Source organism: Pseudophryne corroboree, chromosome 6 (genome assembly GCF_028390025.1).
Source record: "Pseudophryne corroboree isolate aPseCor3 chromosome 6, aPseCor3.hap2, whole genome shotgun sequence".
Lineage (NCBI taxonomy): Eukaryota > Metazoa > Chordata > Amphibia > Anura > Myobatrachidae > Pseudophryne > Pseudophryne corroboree.
Window position 1 is genome coordinate 48,066,711 of NC_086449.1, and position 22,846 is coordinate 48,089,556.

At 45.9% G+C, this 22,846-nt stretch overlaps 1 protein-coding gene across 1 annotated transcript in view; it reads left to right on the forward strand.

Moving 5' to 3' along the window:
• Window positions 1–1,364: 1,364 nt before the first annotated feature.
• Window positions 1,365–22,846, forward strand: part of LOC134934815 (uncharacterized) — a 43,443-nt gene continuing 21,961 nt past the window's right edge. The window contains exons 1-3 of the mRNA XM_063930166.1: window positions 1,365–1,624; window positions 20,919–21,039; window positions 21,243–21,325. Of these exons, the coding sequence (XP_063786236.1) occupies window positions 1,558–1,624; window positions 20,919–21,039; window positions 21,243–21,325 (271 nt within the window). The 5' untranslated portion in view covers window positions 1,365–1,557. The remainder of the gene's footprint in view (window positions 1,625–20,918; window positions 21,040–21,242; window positions 21,326–22,846) is intronic.

Sequence of the window (22,846 nt, forward strand, 5' to 3'; positions counted from 1 at the left end):
ACGCCACTGCATTACGTGCTGCATCATACTGAGGGTCAACTCCCCCCTGAGCACCACAGCCAATTGCATAGCCCAGCATTGTCACATTCAGTACGGGGAGCCCCAGGTGCAAGTCCCTCCGTGGGTGGCACAGTCCTGCTGCCTTGCCCCCTGCTGCCACAGTCCCCAGCTTTAGATACTTAGCCCTGCCTGCCCGGGTTTGATCACGCTGCCTTGCTGCAGCCTCTGGAGGTGCTTGGGGCTGATGCGCATTACACAGCTCAGCATTGCCACCTCCTCCGTTCCCACCCCCTGAGGGTTAACAAGATACATTGCCACCTTGCAATACTGGGCGCCGGGAGCGGACCTACCAAACCCCAGCAGTCAGCACATAGCATTGCAGCCTGGGACAGGACTGCAGTGACTTCCTACCCCCAGCGCACCAGGGCTGAACAAAGCCTCACGTCTGCCGGAGTGGGTCCGGGCCATGGAAGATCAAACAATACTTCAAAATACATTTTTGTACACACCCGGCCCCTAACGCTGGTAACATATTTCATAGATGGCGCCACAGCACAGAGAGATAACCCCTTCAGTGCCGCTGCTGACATTACCCAGGCTCATACACAAGTGACAAGCAATACTGCAGAATCATTTCCTTTATCAGAAACTGGAGGTTCACTTTAACAAAAAAGAGCCATTTATTTTATTTTTCTTTACTTTTTTTTTGCAGCACCACACATCGGCTCAGATCTAGCAAGACTTGGAGAGTGATACATAGCACGGTGATAAAGTACCAACCAATCAGCTCCTAACTGTCATTTTTCAAACACAGCCTGTAACATGTCAGTCAGGAACTGATTGGTTGATACCAACAAAACAAAGAGAATAATACTTAATATATACAGTGCTGTATATATTTTTTATAACATTGTATCTATACAAATAAGTATTTACAGTAAAGTATTTATTGTAATACAGAATGGAGGCTGCGCCATCAATCTCGTATTACCCCCCAGGTGCTGAGAGGGATTACTGGGGCAAGATTTCTTTTTTACTTTATTTCAAATTGAATCATTTGGACCCCCCCTCCAGAAACCATGTCTTTACCCCTGACTCCTTCACCACCAGCTGATGTCTGGACGTGATCACAGAACAACTTCATTATGTTCTAATTCTTTTTAATAAATGGGAACACACCGTGTAAATAATGACTGCCTGGAAATGACACTCAGGTTACAGGACACAAGTTCCACACACAAAGCTGGGCCGTCCCACGCTGTCACTCTGAGTCTCATCATCAGATGATTACGTTCTATGGCAGACTGAAAGTGGAAGCTTAGGATCAGCGAGAGACGAGGCAGAGAGCAAGCTAGATGGGGGTGAGGAGGCGGGAGGAGAGGAGAGAGAGATTGGGATATTGGGGGGGATTGAGAGAGAGAGTGTGGGGGAGTAGTGGCCCCCCTGAGAGGTATATTTCAGGCAATAATAGTCACCGAGGGTCAGACAGCTACAGAGATGTGACTTGGACATAGAACATACAAGTCATATATACATTGTCATAGAGCTGCTGTGGGGATGACGTTTCAAGGACTCCGCTTCTTACTCTCGCTCTCTGTGATCTTGGAGCTGATCTATCGGCCAGGTATGTGACACGTTCACTATACACCCTACACCTGTGTAACATAACACATTCTGCATGGTAGGGACTTACTTGCTGGATCTATACATTCATACATGTCTCATAGGTATGAGAGTACCTTGTATTATATTACAACAGTTCTGACTCTATTTATATACATGTGTGTGTGTGTATATATATATATATATATATATATATATATATATATAGGAATCCACGGGACTTACCATTCCCAGGAGAGGGGTACACTCACGTACTCCCCACCCCTAGGTTGGGGTGCTGTAGGCTGTGGCCACCTGCTAAAATATACATATACAGAAAACCCTGCACTCTCCTTAGTAGTTTCATTCACTTTAATGCTTTAATATAAAACTGAATAAACAATGGGGGTTTAGTTCATAAATTGTACAGTGCATTTAAGCTTGCAACCCACTTCACGGGACCCCATTTCACTGCAGGTCCTACTCTATCACATATTTTTTCACATAGATTTTTGGAGACCTGGAAACTGCTATCTCATAGGAGAAAATGTGCTTACCTGGTTTAAAGCTCACCTGCCAACTGACTTCTGGCTTTCAAAGTGAGACAGTCACCAACACACCTAAGAGAGATATATATAAATATATATATATATATATATTAGAGATGAGCGGGTTCGGTTTCTCTGAATCCGAACCCGCACGAACTTCATGTTTTTTTCACGGGTCCGAGCAGACTCGGATCCTCCCGCCTTGCTCGGTTAACCCGAGCGCGCCCGAACGTCATCATGACGCTGTCGGATTCTCGCGAGACTCGGATTCTATATAAGGAGCCGCGCGTCGCCGCCATTTTCACACGTGCATTGAGATTGATAGGGAGAGGACGTGGCTGGCGTCCTCTCCATTTAGATTAGGGTTGAGAGAGAGAGAGAGAGATTGACCTGAGGCTGTGATACTGTAGAAGAGAGTGCAGAGTTTAGTGACTGACGACCACAGTGACCACCAGACAGTGCAGTTGTTTGTTTTATTTAATATATCCGTTCTCTGCCTGAAAAAAACGATACACACAGTGACTCAGTCACATACCATATCTGTGTGCACTGCTCAGCCCAGTGTGCTGCATCAATGTATATATATATCTGACTGTGCTCAGCTCACACAGCTTATAATTGTGGGGGAGACTGGGGAGCACTGCAGTGCCAGTTATAGGTTATAGCAGGAGCCAGGAGTACATAATATTATATTAAAATTAAACAGTGCACACTTTTGCTGCAGGAGTGCCACTGCCAGTGTGACTAGTGACCAGTGACCTGACCACCAGTATATATAATATTAGTAGTATACTATCTCTTTATCAACCAGTCTATATTAGCAGCAGACACAGTACAGTGCGGTAGTTCACGGCTGTGGCTACCTCTGTGTCGGCACTCGGCAGCCCGTCCATAATTGTATATACCACCTAACCGTGGTTTTTTTTTCTTTCTTTATACATACATACTAGTTACGAGTATACTATCTCTTTATCAACCAGTCTATATTAGCAGCAGACACAGTACAGTGCGGTAGTTCACGGCTGTGGCTACCTCTGTGTCGGCACTCGGCAGCCCGTCCATAATTGTATATACCACCTAACCGTGGTTTTTTTTTCTTTCTTTATACATACATACTAGTTACGAGTATACTATCTCTTTATCAACCAGTCTATATTAGCAGCAGACACAGTACAGTGCGGTAGTTCACGGCTGTGGCTACCTCTGTGTCGGCACTCGGCAGCCCGTCCATAATTGTATATACCACCTAACCGTGGTTTTTTTTTCTTTCTTTATACATACATACTAGTTACGAGTATACTATCTCTTTATCAACCAGTCTATATATTAGCAGCAGACACAGTACAGTGCGGTAGTTCACGGCTGTGGCTACCTCTGTGTCGGCACTCGGCAGCCCGTCCATAATTGTATATACCACCTAACCGTGGTTTTTTTTTCTTTCTTTATACATACATACTAGTTACGAGTATACTATCTCTTTATCAACCAGTCTATATATTAGCAGCAGACACAGTACAGTGCGGTAGTTCACGGCTGTGGCTACCTCTGTGTCGGCACTCGGCAGCCCGTCCATAATTGTATATACCACCTAACCGTGGTTTTTTTTTCTTTCTTTATACATACATACTAGTTACGAGTATACTATCTCTTTATCAACCAGTCTATATTAGCAGCAGACACAGTACAGTGCGGTAGTTCACGGCTGTGGCTACCTCTGTGTCGGCACTCGGCAGCCCGTCCATAATTGTATATACCACCTAACCGTGGTTTTTTTTTCTTTCTTTATACATACATACTAGTTACGAGTATACTATCTCTTTATCAACCAGTCTATATATTAGCAGCAGACACAGTACAGTGCGGTAGTTCACGGCTGTGGCTACCTCTGTGTCGGCACTCGGCAGCCCGTCCATAATTGTATACTAGTATCCAATCCATCCATCTCCATTGTTTACCTGAGGTGCCTTTTAGTTGTGCCTATTAAAATATGGAGAACAAAAATGTTGAGGTTCCAAAATTAGGGAAAGATCAAGATCCACTTCCACCTCGTGCTGAAGCTGCTGCCACTAGTCATGGCCGAGACGATGAAATGCCAGCAACGTCGTCTGCCAAGGCCGATGCCCAATGTCATAGTACAGAGCATGTCAAATCCAAAACACCAAATATCAGTAAAAAAAGGACTCCAAAACCTAAAATAAAATTGTCGGAGGAGAAGCGTAAACTTGCCAATATGCCATTTACCACACGGAGTGGCAAGGAACGGCTGAGGCCCTGGCCTATGTTCATGGCTAGTGGTTCAGCTTCACATGAGGATGGAAGCACTCAGCCTCTCGCTAGAAAAATGAAAAGACTAAAGCTGGCAAAAGCAGTAGCACCGCAAAGAACTGTGCGTTCTTCGAAATCCCAAATCCACAAGGAGAGTCCGACTCCAATTGTGTCGGTTGCGATGCCTGACCTTCCCAACACTGGACGTGAAGAGCATGCGCCTTCCACCATTTGCACGCCCCCTGCAAGTGATGGAAGGAGCACCCGCAGTCCAGTTCCTGATAGTCAGATTGAAGATGTCAGTGTTGAAGTACACCAGGATGAGGAGGATATGGGTGTTGCTGGCGCTGGGGAGGAAATTGACCAGGAGGATTCTGATGGTGAGGTGGTTTGTTTAAGTCAGGCACCCGGGGAGACACCTGTTGTCCGTGGTAGGAATATGGCCGTTGACATGCCTGGTGAAAATACCAAAAAAATCAGCTCTTCGGTGTGGAAGTATTTCACCAGAAATGCGGACAACAGGTGTCAAGCCGTGTGTTCCCTTTGTCAAGCTGTAATAAGTAGGGGTAAGGACGTTAACCACCTCGGAACATCCTCCCTTATACGTCACCTGCAGCGCATTCATAATAAGTCAGTGACAAGTTCAAAAACTTGGGCCGACAGCGGAAGCAGTCCACTGACCAGTAAATCCCTTCCTCTTGTAACTAGAGATGAGCGCCGGAAATTTTTCGGGTTTTGTGTTTTGGTTTTGGGTTCGGTTCCGCGGCCGTGTTTTGGGTTCGACCGCGTTTTGGCAAAACCTCACCGAATTTTTTTTGTCGGATTCGGGTGTGTTTTGGATTCGGGTGTTTTTTTCAAAAAACCCTAAAAAACAGCTTAAATCATAGAATTTGGGGGTAATTTTGATCCCAAAGTATTATTAACCTCAAAAAACATAATTTACACTCATTTTCAGCCTATTCTGAACACATCACACCTCACAATATTATTTTTAGTCCTAAAATTTGCACCGAGGTCGCTGTGTGAGTAAGATAAGCGACCCTAGTGGCCGACACAAACACCGGGCCCATCTAGGAGTGGCACTGCAGTGTCACGCAGGATGTCCCTTCCAAAAAACCCTCCCCAAACAGCACATGACGCAAAGAAAAAAAGAGGCGCAATGAGGTAGCTGTGTGAGTAAGATTAGCGACCCTAGTGGCCGACACAAACACCGGGCCCATCTAGGAGTGGCACTGCAGTGTCACGCAGGATGGCCCTTCCAAAAAACCCTCCCCAAACAGCACATGACGCAAAGAAAAAAAGAGGCGCAATGAGGTAGCTGTGTGAGTAAGATTAGCGACCCTAGTGGCCGACACAAACACCGGGCCCATCTAGGAGTGGCACTGCAGTGTCACGCAGGATGGCCCTTCCAAAAAACCCTCCCCAAACAGCACATGACGCAAAGAAAAAAAGAGGCGCAATGAGGTAGCTGACTGTGTGAGTAAGATTAGCGACCCTAGTGGCCGACACAAACACCGGGCCCATCTAGGAGTGGCACTGCAGTGTCACGCAGGATGTCCCTTCCAAAAAACCCTCCCCAAACAGCACATGACGCAAAGAAAAAAAGAGGCGCAATGAGGTAGCTGTGTGAGTAAGATTAGCGACCCTAGTGGCCGACACAAACACCGGGCCCATCTAGGAGTGGCACTGCAATACAATTATGCACAATACAATTATGGATGGACGGACTGCCTGCCGACTGCCGACACAGAGGTAGCCACAGCCGTGAACTACCGCACTGTACACTGGTTGATAAAGAGATAGTAGTATACTCGTAACAACTAGTATGACACTATGACGGTATAAAGAATGAAAAAAAAACCACGGTTAGGTGGTATATATTATAATACAATTATGGATGGACGGACTGCCTGCCGACTGCCGACACAGAGGTAGCCACAGCCGTGAACTACCGCACTGTACACTGGTTGATAAAGAGATAGTAGTATACTCGTAACAACTAGTATGACACTATGACGACGGTATAAAGAATGAAAAAAAAACCACGGTTAGGTGGTATATATTATAATAATAATACAATTATGGATGGACGGACTGCCTGCCGACTGCCGACACAGAGGTAGCCACAGCCGTGAACTACCGCACTGTACACTGGTTGATAAAGAGATAGTAGAATACTCGTAACAACTAGTATGACACTATGACGACGGTATAAAGAATGAAAAAAAACCCACGGTTAGGTGGTATATATTATAATAATAATACAATTATGGATGGACGGACTGCCTGCCGACTGCCGACACAGAGGTAGCCACAGCCGTGAACTACCGCACTGTACACTGGTTGATAAAGAGATAGTAGTATACTCGTAACAACTAGTATGACACTATGACGACGGTATAAAGAATGAAAAAAAAACCACGGTTAGGTGGTATATATTATAATAATAATACAATTATGGATGGACGGACTGCCTGCCGACTGCCGACACAGAGGTAGCCACAGCCGTGAACTACCGCACTGTACACTGGTTGATAAAGAGATAGTAGTATACTCGTAACAACTAGTATGACACTATGACGACGGTATAAAGAATGAAAAAAAAACCACGGTTAGGTGGTATATATTATAATAATAATACAATTATGGATGGACGGACTGCCTGCCGACTGCCGACACAGAGGTAGCCACAGCCGTGAACTACCGCACTGTACACTGGTTGATAAAGAGATAGTAGTATACTCGTAACAACTAGTATGACACTATGACGACGGTATAAAGAAAGAAAAAAAAATACCACAGTTAGGTGGTATATATTATAATAATAATACAATTATGGATGGACGGACTGCCTGCCGACTGCCGACACAGAGGTAGCCACAGCCGTGAACTACCGGACTGTACACTGGTTGATAAAGAGATAGTAGTATACTCGTAACAACTAGTATGACACTATGACGACGGTATAAAGAATGAAAAAAAAACCACGGTTAGGTGGTATATATTATAATAATAATACAATTATGGATGGACGGACTGCCTGCCGACTGCCGACACAGAGGTAGCCACAGCCGTGAACTACCGCACTGTACACTGGTTGATAAAGAGATAGTAGTATACTTGTAACAACTAGTATGACACTATGACGACGGTATAAAGAATGAAAAAAAAACCACGGTTAGGTGGTATATATTATAATAATAATACAATTATGGATGGACGGACTGCCTGCCGACTGCCGACACAGAGGTAGCCACAGCCGTGAACTACCGCACTGTACACTGGTTGATAAAGAGATAGTAGTATACTCGTAACAACTAGTATGACACTATGACGACGGTATAAAGAATGAAAAAAAAACCACGGTTAGGTGGTATATATTATAAAAATAATACAATTATGGATGGACGGACTGCCTGCCGACTGCCGACACAGAGGTAGCCACAGCCGTGAACTACCGCACTGTACACTGGTTGATAAAGAGATAGTAGTATACTCGTAACAACTAGTATGACACTATGACGACGGTATAAAGAAAGAAAAAAAAATACCACGGTTAGGTGGTATATATTGTAATACAATTATGGATGGACGGACTGCCTGCCGAGTTCCGACTGCCGACACAGAGGTAGCCACAGCCGTGAACTACCGCACTGTACTGTGTCTGCTGCTAATATAGACTGGTTGATAAAGAGATAGTATACAATACATACAACAATATACTACTATACTGGTGGTCAGGCACTGGTCACCACTAGTCACACTGGCAGTGGCACTCCTGCAGCAAAAGTGTGCACTGTTTAATTTTAAATTAATATAATATTATGTACTCCTGGGGGCTCCTGCTATAACAACCTGCAGTGCTCCCCAGTCTCCCCCACAATTATTATAAGCTTTGCCTTTTATACATTGATGTGCAGCACACTGGGCTGAGCTGAGTGCACACAGACTGAGTCACACTGTGTGACTGGCTGCTGCTGTGTATCGTTTTTTTTCAGGCAGAGAACGGATATAGCAGAGAACGGATATATTATATTAAAATAAATAAAAGTTAACTAACAACAACTGCACTGGTCACTGTGGTAAACTCTGTCTGACTCTGCACAATCTCTCTCTCTCTTCTAATCTAATTTCTAATGGAGAGGACGCCAGCCACGTCCTCTCCCTATCAATCTCAATGCACGTGTGAAAATGGCGGCGACACGCGGCTCCTTATATAGAATCCGAGTCTCGCGAGAATCCGACAGCGTCATGATGACGTTCGGGCGCGCTCGGGTTAACCGAGCAAGGCGGGAGGATCCGAGTCTGCTCGGACCCGTGAAAAAAACATGAAGTTCGTGCGGGTTCGGTTTCAGAGAAACCGAACCCGCTCATCTCTACTTGTAACCAAGCTCACGCAAACCACCCCACCAACTCCCTCAGTGTCAATTTCCTCCTTCCCCAGGAATGCCAATAGTCCTGCAGGCCATGTCACTGGCAATTCTGACGATTCCTCTCCTGCCTGGGATTCCTCCGATGCATCCTTGCGTGTAACGCCTACTGCTGCTGGCGCTGCTGTTGTTGCTGCTGGGAGTCGATGGTCATCCCAGAGGGGAAGTCGTAAGACCACTTGTACTACTTCCACCAAGCAATTGACTGTCCAACAGTCCTTTGCGAGGAAGATGAAATATCACAGCAGTCATCCTACTGCAAAGCGGATAACTGAGGCCTTGACATCCTGGGTGGTGAGAAACGTGGTTCCGGTATCCATCATTACTGCAGAGCCAACTAGAGACTTGTTGGAGGTACTGTGTCCCCGGTACCAAATACCATCTAGGTTCCATTTCTCTAGGCAGGCGATACCGAAAATGTACACAGACCTCAGAAAAAGAGTCACCAGTGTCCTAAAAAATGCAGCTGTACCCAATGTCCACTTAACCACGGACATGTGGACAAGTGGAGCAGGGCAGGGTCAGGACTATATGACTGTGACAGCCCACTGGGTAGATGTATGGACTCCCGCCGCAAGAACAGCAGCGGCGGCACCAGTAGCAGCATCTCGCAAACGCCAACTCTTTCCTAGGCAGGCTACGCTTTGTATCACCGGTTTCCAGAATACGCACACAGCTGAAAACCTCTTACGGCAACTGAGGAAGATCATTGCGGAATGGCTTACCCCAATTGGACTCTCCTGTGGATTTGTGGCATCGGACAACGCCAGCAATATTGTGTGTGCATTAAATCTGGGCCAATTCCAGCACGTCCCATGTTTTGCACATACCTTGAATTTGGTGGTGCAGAATTTTTTAAAAAACGACAGGGGCGTGCAAGAGATGCTGTCGGTGGCCAGAAGAATTGCGGGACACTTTCGGCGTACAGGCACCACGTACAGAAAACTGGAGCACCACCAAAAACTACTGAACCTGCCCTGCCATCATCTGAAGCAAGAAGTGGTAACGAGGTGGAATTCAACCCTGTATATGCTTCAGAGGTTGGAGGAGCAGCAAAAGGCCATTCAAGCCTATACAATTGAGCACGATATAGGAGGTGGGATGCACCTGTCTCAAGCGCAGTGGAGAATGATTTCAACGTTGTGCAAGGTTCTGATGCCCTTTGAACTTGCCACACGTGAAGTCAGTTCAGACACTGCCAGCCTGAGTCAGGTCATTCCCCTCATCAGGCTTTTGCAGAAGAAGCTGGAGACATTGAAGGAGGAGCTAACACGGAGCGATTCCGCTAGGCATGTGGGACTTGTGGATGGAGCCCTTAATTCGCTTAGCAAGGATTCACGGGTGGTCAATCTGTTGAAATCAGAGCACTACATTTTGGCCACCGTGCTCGATCCTAGATTTAAAGCCTACCTTGGATCTCTCTTTCCGGCAGACACAAGTCTGCTGGGGTTCAAACACCTGCTGGTGAGTAAATTGTCAAGTCAAGCGGAACGCGACCTGTCAACAACATCTCCTCCTTCACATTCTCCCGCAACTGGGGGTGCGAGGAAAAGGCTCAGAATTCCGAGCCCACCCGCTGGCGGTGATGCAGGGCAGTCTGGAGCGACTGCTGATGCTGACATCTGGTCCGGACTGAAGGACCTGACAACGATTACGGACATGTCGTCTACTGTCACTGCATATGATTCTCTCCCCATTGAAAGAATGGTGGAGGATTATATGAGTGACCGCATCCAAGTAGGCACGTCACACAGTCCGTACTTATACTGGCAGGAAAAAGAGGCAATTTGGAGGCCCTTGCACAAACTGGCTTTATTCTACCTAAGTTGCCCTCCCACAAGTGTGTACTCCGAAAGAGTGTTTAGTGCCGCCGCTCACCTTGTCAGCAATCGGCGTACGAGGTTACATCCAGAAAATGTGGAGAAGATGATGTTCATTAAAATGAATTATAATCAATTCCTCCGTGGAGACATTGACCAGCAGCAATTGCCTCCACAAAGTACACAGGGAGCTGAGATGGTGGATTCCAGTGGGGACGAATTGATAATCTGTGAGGAGGGGGATGTACACGGTGATATATCGGAGGATGATGATGAGGTGGACATCTTGCCTCTGTAGAGCCAGTTTGTGCAAGGAGAGATTAATTGCTTCTTTTTTGGTCGGGGTCCAAACCAACCCGTCATATCAGTCACAGTCGTGTGGCAGACCCTGTCACTGAAATGATGGGTTGGTTAAAGTGTGCATGTCCTGTTTATACAACATAAGGGTGGGTGGGAGGGCCCAAGGACAATTCCATCTTGCACCTCTTTTTTCTTTTCTTTTTCTTTGCGTCATGTGCTGTTTGGGGAGGGTTTTTTGGAAGGGACATCCTGCGTGACACTGCAGTGCCACTCCTAGATGGGCCCGGTGTTTGTGTCGGCCACTAGGGTCGCTTATCTTACTCACACAGCTACCTCATTGCGCCTCTTTTTTTCTTTGCGTCATGTGCTGTTTGGGGAGGGTTTTTTGGAAGGGACATCCTGCGTGACACTGCAGTGACACTCCTAGATGGGCCCGGTGTTTGTGTCGGCCACTAGGGTCGCTTATCTTACTCACACAGCTACCTCATTGCGCCTCTTTTTTTCTTTGCGTCATGTGCTGTTTGGGGAGGGTTTTTTGGAAGGGACATCCTGCGTGACACTGCAGTGCCACTCCTAGATGGGCCCGGTGTTTGTGTCGGCCACTAGGGTCGCTAATCTTACTCACACAGCTACCTCATTGCACCTCTTTTTTTCTTTGCGTCATGTGCTGTTTGGGGAGGGTTTTTTGGAAGGGCCATCCTGCGTGACACTGCAGTGCCACTCCTAGATGGGCCCGGTGTTTGTGTCGGCCACTAGGGTCGCTTATCTTACTCACACAGCGACCTCTGTGCAAATTTTAGGACTAAAAATAATATTGTGAGGTGTGAGGTATTCAGAATAGACTGAAAATGAGTGGAAATTATGGTTTTTGAGGTTAATAATACTTTGGGATCAAAATGACCGCCAAATTCTATGATTTAAGCTGTTTTTTAGGTTTTTTGGAAAAAAACACCCGAATCCAAAACACACCCGAATCCGACAAAAAAAATTCGGTGAGGTTTTGCCAAAACGCGGTCGAACCCAAAACACGGCCGCGGAACCGAACCCAAAACCAAAACCCGAAAAATTTCCGGCGCTCATCTCTAATATATATACATACAGTGGCACATTTTGCCTATGGCAGGACTGCCCCCCTACCCCCCGTCCCCCAGTTAATGTCACTGAAGCCAGATGCAGTCCTGCCTCCTCCACAGAGTTAGGAGCCTCTGCTATATATATATATATATATATATATATATATATATATTCTTTTTAATATAAGTTCCTCATCAAAAAGTGTTTGTGAAGGGGCTAGGGGATATTGCTGGGAATTGTAGTTCTACAGCAGCTGCCACACTCTCTATACTGTGGCGCACTGATGGCATACACATGATTATGTTAAAATATTGCATTGAGTTAATGTTTCATTGAAATTCTTTATTGACTTTCTTTTTAGAGAATATCAATAATTGTCACATATTGTTATTAGTGAAATATCTGTGTAAGAATCATCTCTTATGGCAGTACTGTCAGACTCTTACCCCCCATTGCTCCCCTAGGGCTGAGTACTCTGGCAGAGACAGTAACTGGTTTTAACTAGTGATGAGCACCGGCCATTTTTCGGGTTTTGTGTTTTGGTTTTGGATTCGGTTCTGCGGCCGTGTTTTGGATTCGGACGCGTTTTGGCAAAACCTCCTTGAAAATTTTTTGTTGGATTCGGGTGTTTTTTTACACAAACCCCTCAAAAACAGCTTAAATCATAGAATTTGGGGGTCATTTTGATCCCATAGTATTATTAACCTCAATAACCATAATTTCCACTCATTTTCAGTCTATTCTGAACACCTCACACCTCACAATATTATTTTCAGTCCTAAAATTTACACCAAGGTCGCTGGATGACTAAGCTAAGCGACCCAAGTGGCCGGCACAAACACCTGGCCCATCTAGGAGTGGCACTGCAGTGTCAGACAGGATGGCACTTAAAAAAATTGTCCCTAAACAGCACATGATGCAAAGAAAAAAAGTGGTGCACCAAGGTCGCTGGATGGCTAAGCTAAGCGACCCAAGTGGCCGACACAAACACCTGACCCATCTAGGAGTGGCACTGCAGTGTCATACAGGATGGCACTTAAAAAAATTGTCCCTAAACAGCACATGATGCAAAGAAAAAAAGTGGTGCACCAAGGTCGCTGGATGGCTAAGCTAAGCGACCCAAGTGGCCAACACAAACACCTGGCCCATCTAGGAGTGGCACTGCAGTGTCAGACAGGATGGCACTTAAAAAAATTGTCCCTAAACAGCACATGATGCAAAGAAAAAAAGTGGTGCACCAAGGTCGCTGGATGGCTAAGCTAAGCGACCCAAGTGGCCGACACAAACACCTGACCCATCTAGGAGTGGCACTGCAGTGTCAGACAGGATGGCACTTAAAAAAATTGTCCCTAAACAGCACATGATGCAAAGAAAAAAAGTGGTGCACCAAGGTCGCTGGATGGCTAAGCTAAGCGACCCAAGTGGCCGACACAAACACCTGGCCCATCTAGGAGTGGCACTGCAGTGTCAGACAGGATGGCACTTAAAAAAATTGTCCCTAAACAGCACATGATGCAAAGAAAAAAAGTGGTGCACCAAGGTCGCTGGATGGCTAAGCTAAGCGACCCAAGTGGCCGACACAAACACCTGACCCATCTAAGAGTGGCACTGCAGTGTCAGACAGGATGGCACTTCAAAAAATAATCCCCAAACAGCACATGATGCAAAGAAAAATGAAAGAAAAAAGAGGTGCAAGATGGAATTGTCCTTGGACCCTCCCACCCACCCTTATGTTGTATAAACAGGACATGCACACTTTAACAAACCCATCATTTCAGCGACAGGGTCTGCCACACGACTGTGACTGAAATGACTGGTTGGTTTGGGCCCCCACCAAAAAAGAAGCAATCAATCTCTCCTTGCACAAACTGGCTCTACAGAGGCAAGATGTCCACCTCCTCCTCATCGTCCGATTCATCACCCCTTTCACTGTGTACATCCCCCTCCTCTCAGATTATTAATTCGTCCCCATTGGAATCCGCCATCTCAGGTCCCTGTGTACTTTCTGGAGGCAATTGCTGGTGAATGTCTCCATGGAGGAATTGATTATAATTCATTTTGATGAACATCATCTTCTCCACATTTTCTGGAAGTAACCTTGTACGCCGATTGCTGACAAGGTGAGCGGCTGCACTAAACACTCTTTCGGAGTACACACTGGAGGGGGGGCAACTTAGGTAGAATAAAGCCAGTTTCTGCAAGGGCCTCCAAATTGCCTCTTTTTCCTGCCAGTATACGTACGGACTGTCTGACGTGCCTACTTGGATGCGGTCACTCATATAATCCTCCACCATTCTTTCAATGGTGACAGAATCATATGCAGTGACAGTAGACAACATGTCAGTAATCGTTGGCAGGTCCTTCAGTCCGGACCAGATGTCAGCACTCGCTCCAGACTGCCCTGCATCACCGCCAGCGGATGGGCTCGGAATTCTTAGCCTTTTCCTCGCAGCCCCAGTTGCAGGAGAATGTGAAGGAGGAGCTGTTGACGGGTCACGTTCCGCTTGACTTGACAAGTGTCTCACCAGCAGGTCTTTGAACCTCTGCAGACTTGTGTTTGCCGGAAAGAGAGATCCAACGTAGGCTTTAAACCTAGGATCGAGCACGGTGGCCAAAATGTAGTGCTCTGATTTCAACAGATTGACCACCTGTGAATCCTGGTTAAGCGAATTAAGGGCTCCATCCACAAGTCCCACATGCCTAGCGAAATTGCTCCGTTTTAGCTCCTCCTTCAATCCCTCCAGCTTCTTCTGCAAAAGCCTGATGAGGGGAATGACCTGACTCAGGCTGGCAGTGTCTGAACTGACTTCACGTGTGGCAAGTTCAAAGGGTTCAGTACCTTGCACAACGTTGAAATCATTCTCCACTGCGCTTGAGTCAGGTGCATTCCCCCTCCTTTGCCTATATCGTAGGTAGCTGTATAGGCTTGAATGGCCTTTTGCTGCTCCTCCATCCTCTGAAGCATATAGAGGATTGAATTCCACCTCGTTACAACCTCTTCGGCACGTGGTGGCTGAATGCCGAAAGTGGCCCGCAATTTTTCGGGCCACCGACAGCATCTCTTGCACGCCCCTGTCGTTTTTTAAATAATTCTGCACCACAAAATTCCATGTATATGCAAAACATGGGACGTGCTGGAATTTGCCCACATGTAATGCACGCACAATATTGGTGGCGTTGTCCGATGTCACAAATCCCCAGGAGAGTCCCATTGGGGTAAGCCATTCTGCGATGATGTTCCTCAGTTTCCATAAGAGGTTGTCAGCTGTGTGCCTCTTCTGAAAAGCAGTGATACAAAGCGTAGCCTGCCTAGGAACGAGTTGGCGTTTGCGAGATGCTGCTACTGGTGCCGCCGCTGCTGTTCTTGCTGTGGGAGGCAATACATCTACTCAGTAGGCTGGTACAGTCATATAGTCCTGGGTCTGCCCTGCTCCACTTGTCCACATGTCCGTGGTTAAGTGGACATTGGGTACAACTGCATTTTTTAGGAGATTGGTGACTCTTTTTCTGACGTCTGTGTACATTCTCGGTATCGCCTGCCTAGAGAAGTGGAACCTAGATGGTATTTGGTACCGGGGACACAGTACCTCAAGGAATTCTCTAGTTCCCTGTGAATTAATGTTGGATACTGGAGATGGGTGGTATTCATGTGACCGCCGGTCAGCTGACCGACAGTCACATGACCTCCTCCACGAGCCCGACGGCTCACTTTCCCGATGGTCGGCATGCCGACCAACAAGGACTATTTCCACTCGTGGGTGTCCACGACACCCATAGAGTGGGAATAGAACCCATGGCAACCGCAGGTCGCCACCGAGCCCGCAGCGTGGCGAGTGCAGCGAGCCCGCAAGGGGCTTGCTGCACTCGCCCCTCCCCGCCGGGATCCCGGCGTCGGTATGCTGCCGGGATCCCGGCGTTGGTAAGCTGACCGGCGGTCAGGAGACCGCCGGTCAGCCATACTACACCCCTGGAAACACGTTTCTCACCACCCAGGCTGCCAAGGCCTGAGTTATCCGCTTTGCAGCAGGATGACTGCTGTGATATTTCATCTTCCTCACAAAGGACTGTTGGACAGTCAATTGCTTACTGGAAGTAGTACAAGTGGTCTTCCGACTTCCCCTCTGGGATGACGATCGACTCCCAGCTGCAACAACAGCAGCGCCAGCAGCAGTAGGCGTTACACTCAAGGATGCATCGGAGGAATCCCAGGCAGGAGAGGACTCGTCAGACTTGACAGTGACATGGCCTGCAGGACTATTGGCTTTCCTGTCTAAGGAGGAAATTGACACTGAGGGAGTTGGTGGTGTGGTTTGCAGGAGCTTGGTTACAAGAGGAAGGGATTTAGTTGTCAGTGGACTGCTTCCGCTGTCACCCAAAGTTTTTGAACTTGTCAATGACTTCTGATGAATGCGCTCCAGGTGATGTATAAGGGAGGCTGTTCCTAGATGGTTAACCTCCTTACCCCTACTTATTACAGCTTGACAAAGGCAACAAACGGCTTGACAAATGTTGTCCGCATTTCTGATAAAAAAATTACACACCGACGAGGTGATTTTTTTTGTAATTTGACCAGGCATGTCAATGGCCATATTCGTCCCACGGACAACAGGTGTCTCCCCGGGTGCCTGACTTAAACAAACCACCTCACCATCAGAATCCTCCTTGTCAATTTCCTCCTCAGCGCCAGCAACACCCATATCCTCATCCTGGTGTACTTCAACAGTGACATCTTCAATTTGACTATCAGGAACTGGACTGCGGATGCTCTTTCCAGCACTTTCAGGGGGCGTGCAAATGGTGGAAGGCGCCACCTCTTCTCGTCCAGTGTTGGGAAGGTCGGGCATCGCAACCGACACAATTGGACTCTCCTTGGGGATTTGTGATTTAGAAGAACGCACAGTTCTTTGCTGTGCTTTTGCCAGCTTAAGTCTTTTCATTTTTCTAGTGGGAGGATGAGTGCTTCCATCCTCATGTGAAGCTGACCCACTAGTCATGAGAAATATAGGACAGGACCTCAGCCGTTCCTTGCCACTCTGTGTCGTAAATGGCATATTGGCAAGTTTACGCTTCTCCTCAGACGCTTTTAATTTAGATTTTTGGGTAATTTTACTGAACTTTTGTTTTTTGGATTTTACATGCTCTCTACTATGACATTGGGCATCGGCCTTGGCAGACGACGTTGATGGCATTTCATCGTCTCGGCCATGCCTAGTGGCAGCAGCTTCAGCACGAGGTGGAAGTGGATCTTGATCTTTCCCTATTTTACCCTCCACATTTTTATTCTCCATTTTTTTAAGGGGGAATTATATACCAGTAATATATCAATAGCAATGGCCTACTGTACCGTACCGCTATATATTATATACTGGTGGTCAGCAAAATTATGCACTGTCCTCCTACTATATATATACTGCGCAAAACTTAAATGCATCACAGGTATGGATGGATAGTATACTTGATGACACAGAGGTAGGTAGAGCAGTGGACTACTGTACCGTACTGCTATATATTATATACTGGTGGTCAGCAAAATTATGCACTGTCCTCCTACTATATATATACTGCGCAAAACTTAAATGCACCACAGGTATGGATGGATAGTATACTTGACGACACAGAGGTAGGTAGAGCAGTGGACTACTGTACCGTACTGCTATATATTATATACTGGTGGTCAGCAAAATTATGCACTGTCCTCCTACTATATATATACTGCGCAAAACTTAAATGCACCACAGGTATGAATGGATAGTATACTTGACGACACAGAGGTAGGTAGAGCAGTGGACTACTGTACCGTACTGCTATATATTATATACTGGTGGTCAGCAAAATTATGCACTGTCCTCCTACTATATATATACTGCGCAAAACTTAAATGCACCACAGGTATGGATGGATAGTATACTTGACGACACAGAGGTAGGTAGAGCAGTTGACTACTGTACCGTACTGCTATATATTATATACTGGTGGTCAGCAAAATTATGCACTGTCCTCCTACTATATATATATACTGCGCAAAACTTAAATGCACCACAGGTATGGATGGATAGTATACTTGACGACACAGAGGTAGGTAGAGCAGTGGACTACTGTACCATACTGCTATATATTATATACTGGTGGTCAGCAACATTATGCACTGTCCTCCTACTATATATATACTGCACAAAAGTTAAATGCACCACAGGTATGGATGGATAGTATACTTGACGACACAGAGGTAGGTATTGCAGTGGACTACTGTACCGTACTGCTATATATTATATACTGGTGGTCAGCAACATTATGCACGGTCCTCCTACTATATATATATACTGCACAAAAGTTAAATGCACCACAGGTATGGATGGATAGTATACTTGACGACACAGAGGTAGGTAGAGCAGTGGACTACTGTACTGTACTGCTATATATTATATACTGGTGGTCAGCAAAATTATGCACTGTCCTCTTACTATATATATACTGCGCAAAACTTAAATGCACCACAGGTTTGGATGGATAGTATACTTGACGACACAGAGGTAGGTAGAGCAGTGGACTACTGTACCGTACTGATATAATACTGGTGGTCACTGGTCAGCAAAATTCTGCCCTGTCCTCCTACTATATGCTACAATGCAGCACAGATATGGAGCGTTTTTCAGGCAGAGAACGTAGATATTTTCACTTCAGCACACTGAGCACAGATATTTGCAGCACACTGTGCACAGATATGGAGCGTTTTTCAGGCAGAGAACGTAGATCTTTTCAGCACACTGAGCACAGATATTTGCAGCACACTGAGCACAGATATTTGCAGCACACTGAACACAACTGAGAGAACGCTGCACGCGTCCTCTCCCTATCATCTCCAATGCACCAGTGAAAATGGCGGTGACGCGCGGCTCATTATATAGAATACGAATCTCGCGAGAATACGACAGCGGGATGATGACGTTCGGGCGCTCTTGGGTTAACCGAGTAGGCGGGAGGATCCGAGTCTGCCTCGGACCCGTGTAAAATGGGTGAAGTTCGGGGGGGTTTGGATTCCGAGGAACCGAAACCGCTCATCACTAGTTTTAACGTGTCAAAAATTAAATGTGCAAATATAGCTTGTGTGCCCTATGTATGCAGATACATAAATTGTATAGTTGTTTTATTTAATATTATAACGAGGCTCCCCAGGCTCAATAGTCATCAGATCCAGACCAACATGTTCTTTAAATCATTAAGAATAGCTGACTTAGGGGAAGATTTACCAAAGCTTGGAGAGAGACAAAGTGGAAAGAGAAAAGTATCATCCAATCAGCTCCTGTAATTTTTCAAACACAGCCTGTAAAACAACAGTGGCTGATCACTCGTCACTTAGCAGTTGGGCGGCTGAAGGCAGCGTTGTGTGTACAGGAGGGTAACCCGGGTGAGAGGCAGCAGAACTGATTCTCTGGTCATGTAACCTGGCATGAGTCAGCCGGGTCGGAACTGGCTTAGGCAATGGGCATTGACATTTCATGCCAGGTGGGTAGTGTCACTGAGTGCGGGAGGGGCGCTGTCTAGTGCTGGAGGCAGTACATGTACATTTTTTATATGTTGGTTTGTGTTTGTGTATAAAACGGGAGGGGAGGCCTGGCATAATATGTGTCTGCTTGATATCACCTTGTACTGTAGCAGTGTAAAAAGAAGGTGACACAGTCTAAAGGGTTAAGGGGCTGATTCAGCATGGAACGCTACTACGACAGTGTTCGCATGCTGAACTGTTTTGATGTGTGCGCACGCGCAGAAGCCACACTGCGCATGTGCACACTGTGAGATGCGACGGCATCTCACATATGCAAACGCCTCTGCCTGATTGACAGTTTCGGTTGCGGCATTGCAGGGTTGGAGGGGGCGCAGTCTGGAGCGTTTGCAGGGTGGGCCGTGGCGGCTGCATGACGTGACACACAGCTGCTGCGGACTAAAAGATGGCGGGTAGCTGTCTGCCTTCACAGCTAGGCTGCCTAGGCAGAGGGCATCCCTAAGCATGTGAAAGCATTGCATGGGGCAGGACGCTGCATGTGGCTGGACATGCCCTGATCTGGGCTCCCCCCCCCCCCCCCTCCCGCATGTCACAGTAACGAGTTGTCGATGTGCGTTTCTTCGCTCATCTACAACTCATGCTGATTCCGTCCCTAAGTGTGGAAATGAACGACACTTTCCAAATTGTTCTGTGAGATCTTAGCCTTGTTCTGTGCATTGCCATAAAAATGTGCTCATATCACTGGTGGAATCTGCCCTTAAGCGTTCCCAGTCTTATCACAATCACACACAGCAGGATTCATCATATATATAACTGAGCAGGGCAGCCGTCAGGGGGGTACTGTGAGAACTGGTGTCCCGGGCCCTTACAGAGAGGGGGGCCACCCCTGGCTCCTACTACCATCACCTGGAAAGCTACCCTAAGCTGTAAAACAACATCGAGCTGATGCACAGGGATGACTTCTTCTAACAAGCACTCCCTGTGCATCAGCTCTCTGAACCATTCCTGTAGGTCCGCAATGCTCCACCTGTATGTAAATCACACACTGTATATTTTTGCATCAGAAGCTTTTATGTGTTGTAAGGCAGCATCAGCCATGTATCTAGAAGAGTTGCGCTACTGAATAAATAGCTGCGTGACGTGGTATAAGGATGTATGTGTTGGAGTTATATACTCATAGTCTTAGTTTATGTCACCGATGGATCCTCCAACATCTCTGCTTCCACTGCTGGGTTCATCCTCCTGTTTATCAGTAGCTCTCTCCCCTTAGTGATATACCTCAGACATTTACACCTATTACACATAAAACAGTTTATTACATATATACATATGATTCTGTACTATATGACCTAACCGTCCTTCTCTGATCGTTTCTCAGGATCTTCTCAGTTGGTCAGCAGCTTCAAATGCTGTGGAAGCATAAAACCATGGAATGAATCTTATTTTCCATCTTTAGTGGAGAAAGCATCATATACTGTTTGCCGCACCAACATCATTGAGTAAGAGCAATATCAATATCCTGTAACCAAACTGTCCTATTCCAAACTCATTCTTATCTTCAACTAAGATGAAATCTCACTCTAGTGTGTGCTCTCTGTCTGGTTGTCCTCCGAACCTATTTCCTACCTGTATCCTACCTCTAACCATTACTCCTTTCCTCTCACTCTTGTCTTTACCTGCTGTCTTCTTTTCTCCTTTTCAGATTTACATTACCAAGAAGAAATATTTGTTTTGATCAGTCGATGAACAAAAGGGTGCTGGATGTTATCAGCTGCATTAATAGAGGTGAGTTTTTTTCAGAGCTAAAAATAATATAGGATAAATTATTGTTTAGCAAGGGGCACCGATAGGGTGGTCTGGGCCTGACATGGAGGTGCAGCCATACCACTTTCACAATGGGAGCATGGTCATGCGTTCATACGCTTGGTTGTGCCTCCACCCCCCTCAATACAGGGGCTCATCAATACTGTCCAAAAGGCAGCTTGTGAGCCATGCTCCAATCTCTAACCACTGATCATAACATTGTCAAGATTAGAACTCACCTGAGCCTACCTGATATGGGTCTGACACAGAGTTATTAAAAAGGCAACCACCTGGTCTGTTTACTGAAATGATGACATTCCCCAATATCTCTTCCACTCACTACTAATTTTCCAAATATAAACTGCCACCCTGAAAAAGATTACAGGAGCGACACACTCCAAGTAGGACATTTCTCATCTCCCTACGTATTTACATTTAAGTCCCAGTTAATGACCTGTAGAACAGATATGTAGCATGGATTAGACAAATCCACAGGCAAAATGGTTCTGATAAGAATCACAAAGACCCATCATATTAAATGAAGTTTAATACGAGAAAGATACATTGCTTAAAGTATATACAAAAATAATAAAAATGAGACACAAAGATAGGCTTATGCAAAGATATTCCTCTAACCAAAAAGGAAAAATTAATGAACAGTGTCACATGAATCCGTTTGCATGAAGACACAAGTAGATGGAGCAATTCCCAATGTAAGACTGACCTTGAAGAATTGTACAATGTTTCACATGTGGGATATGGTATTTAAGAAACACAGAAACATAGAATTTGACGGCAGATAAGAACCACTTGGCGCATCTAGTCTGCCCCCTTTTTTTACCATATTTTTTATCTCAAACCTTATTTGATCCTTATTTCTTTGTAAGGATGTCCTTATGTCTATCCCATGCATGTTTAAATTGCTCTACTGTCTTAGCCTTAACCACCTCTGATGGGAGACTACTCCACTTGTCCACAACTCTTTCTGTGAAGTCGTTTTCCCTCAAATTTCCCCTGAACCTCCCCCTCTAGTCTCAGTGCATGTTCTCGTGTCCTATTGCTTCTCTTCATTTGGAGAATGTTTCCCTCCTGGACTTTGTTAAATCCCTTGATATATTTGAAAGTTTCTATCATGTCCCCACTTTCCCTTCTCTGCTCCAAACTATACAGATTGAGATTTCTTAGTCATTCTGGGTATGTTTTGTGATGTAAGCCATGCACCATTTTAGTTGCCCTTCTTTGTACAGTCTCTAATGTATTAATATAATTTTGAAGATATGGCCTCCAGAATTGAACACAGTATTCTAGATGAGGCCGTACCAATGACCTGTGCAGTGGCATTATTACTTCTTTCTTTCTGCTGCTGGTTCCTCTCCCAATGCAGCCAAGCATCTGACTAGCCTTCCTCATTGCTTTATTATATTGCTTACCTGCCTCCTAGATCGCTTTCCTCCTCAGTAGTTTCCAGTATAGTGCCATTAATACTATATTTAGCCTTTGGAT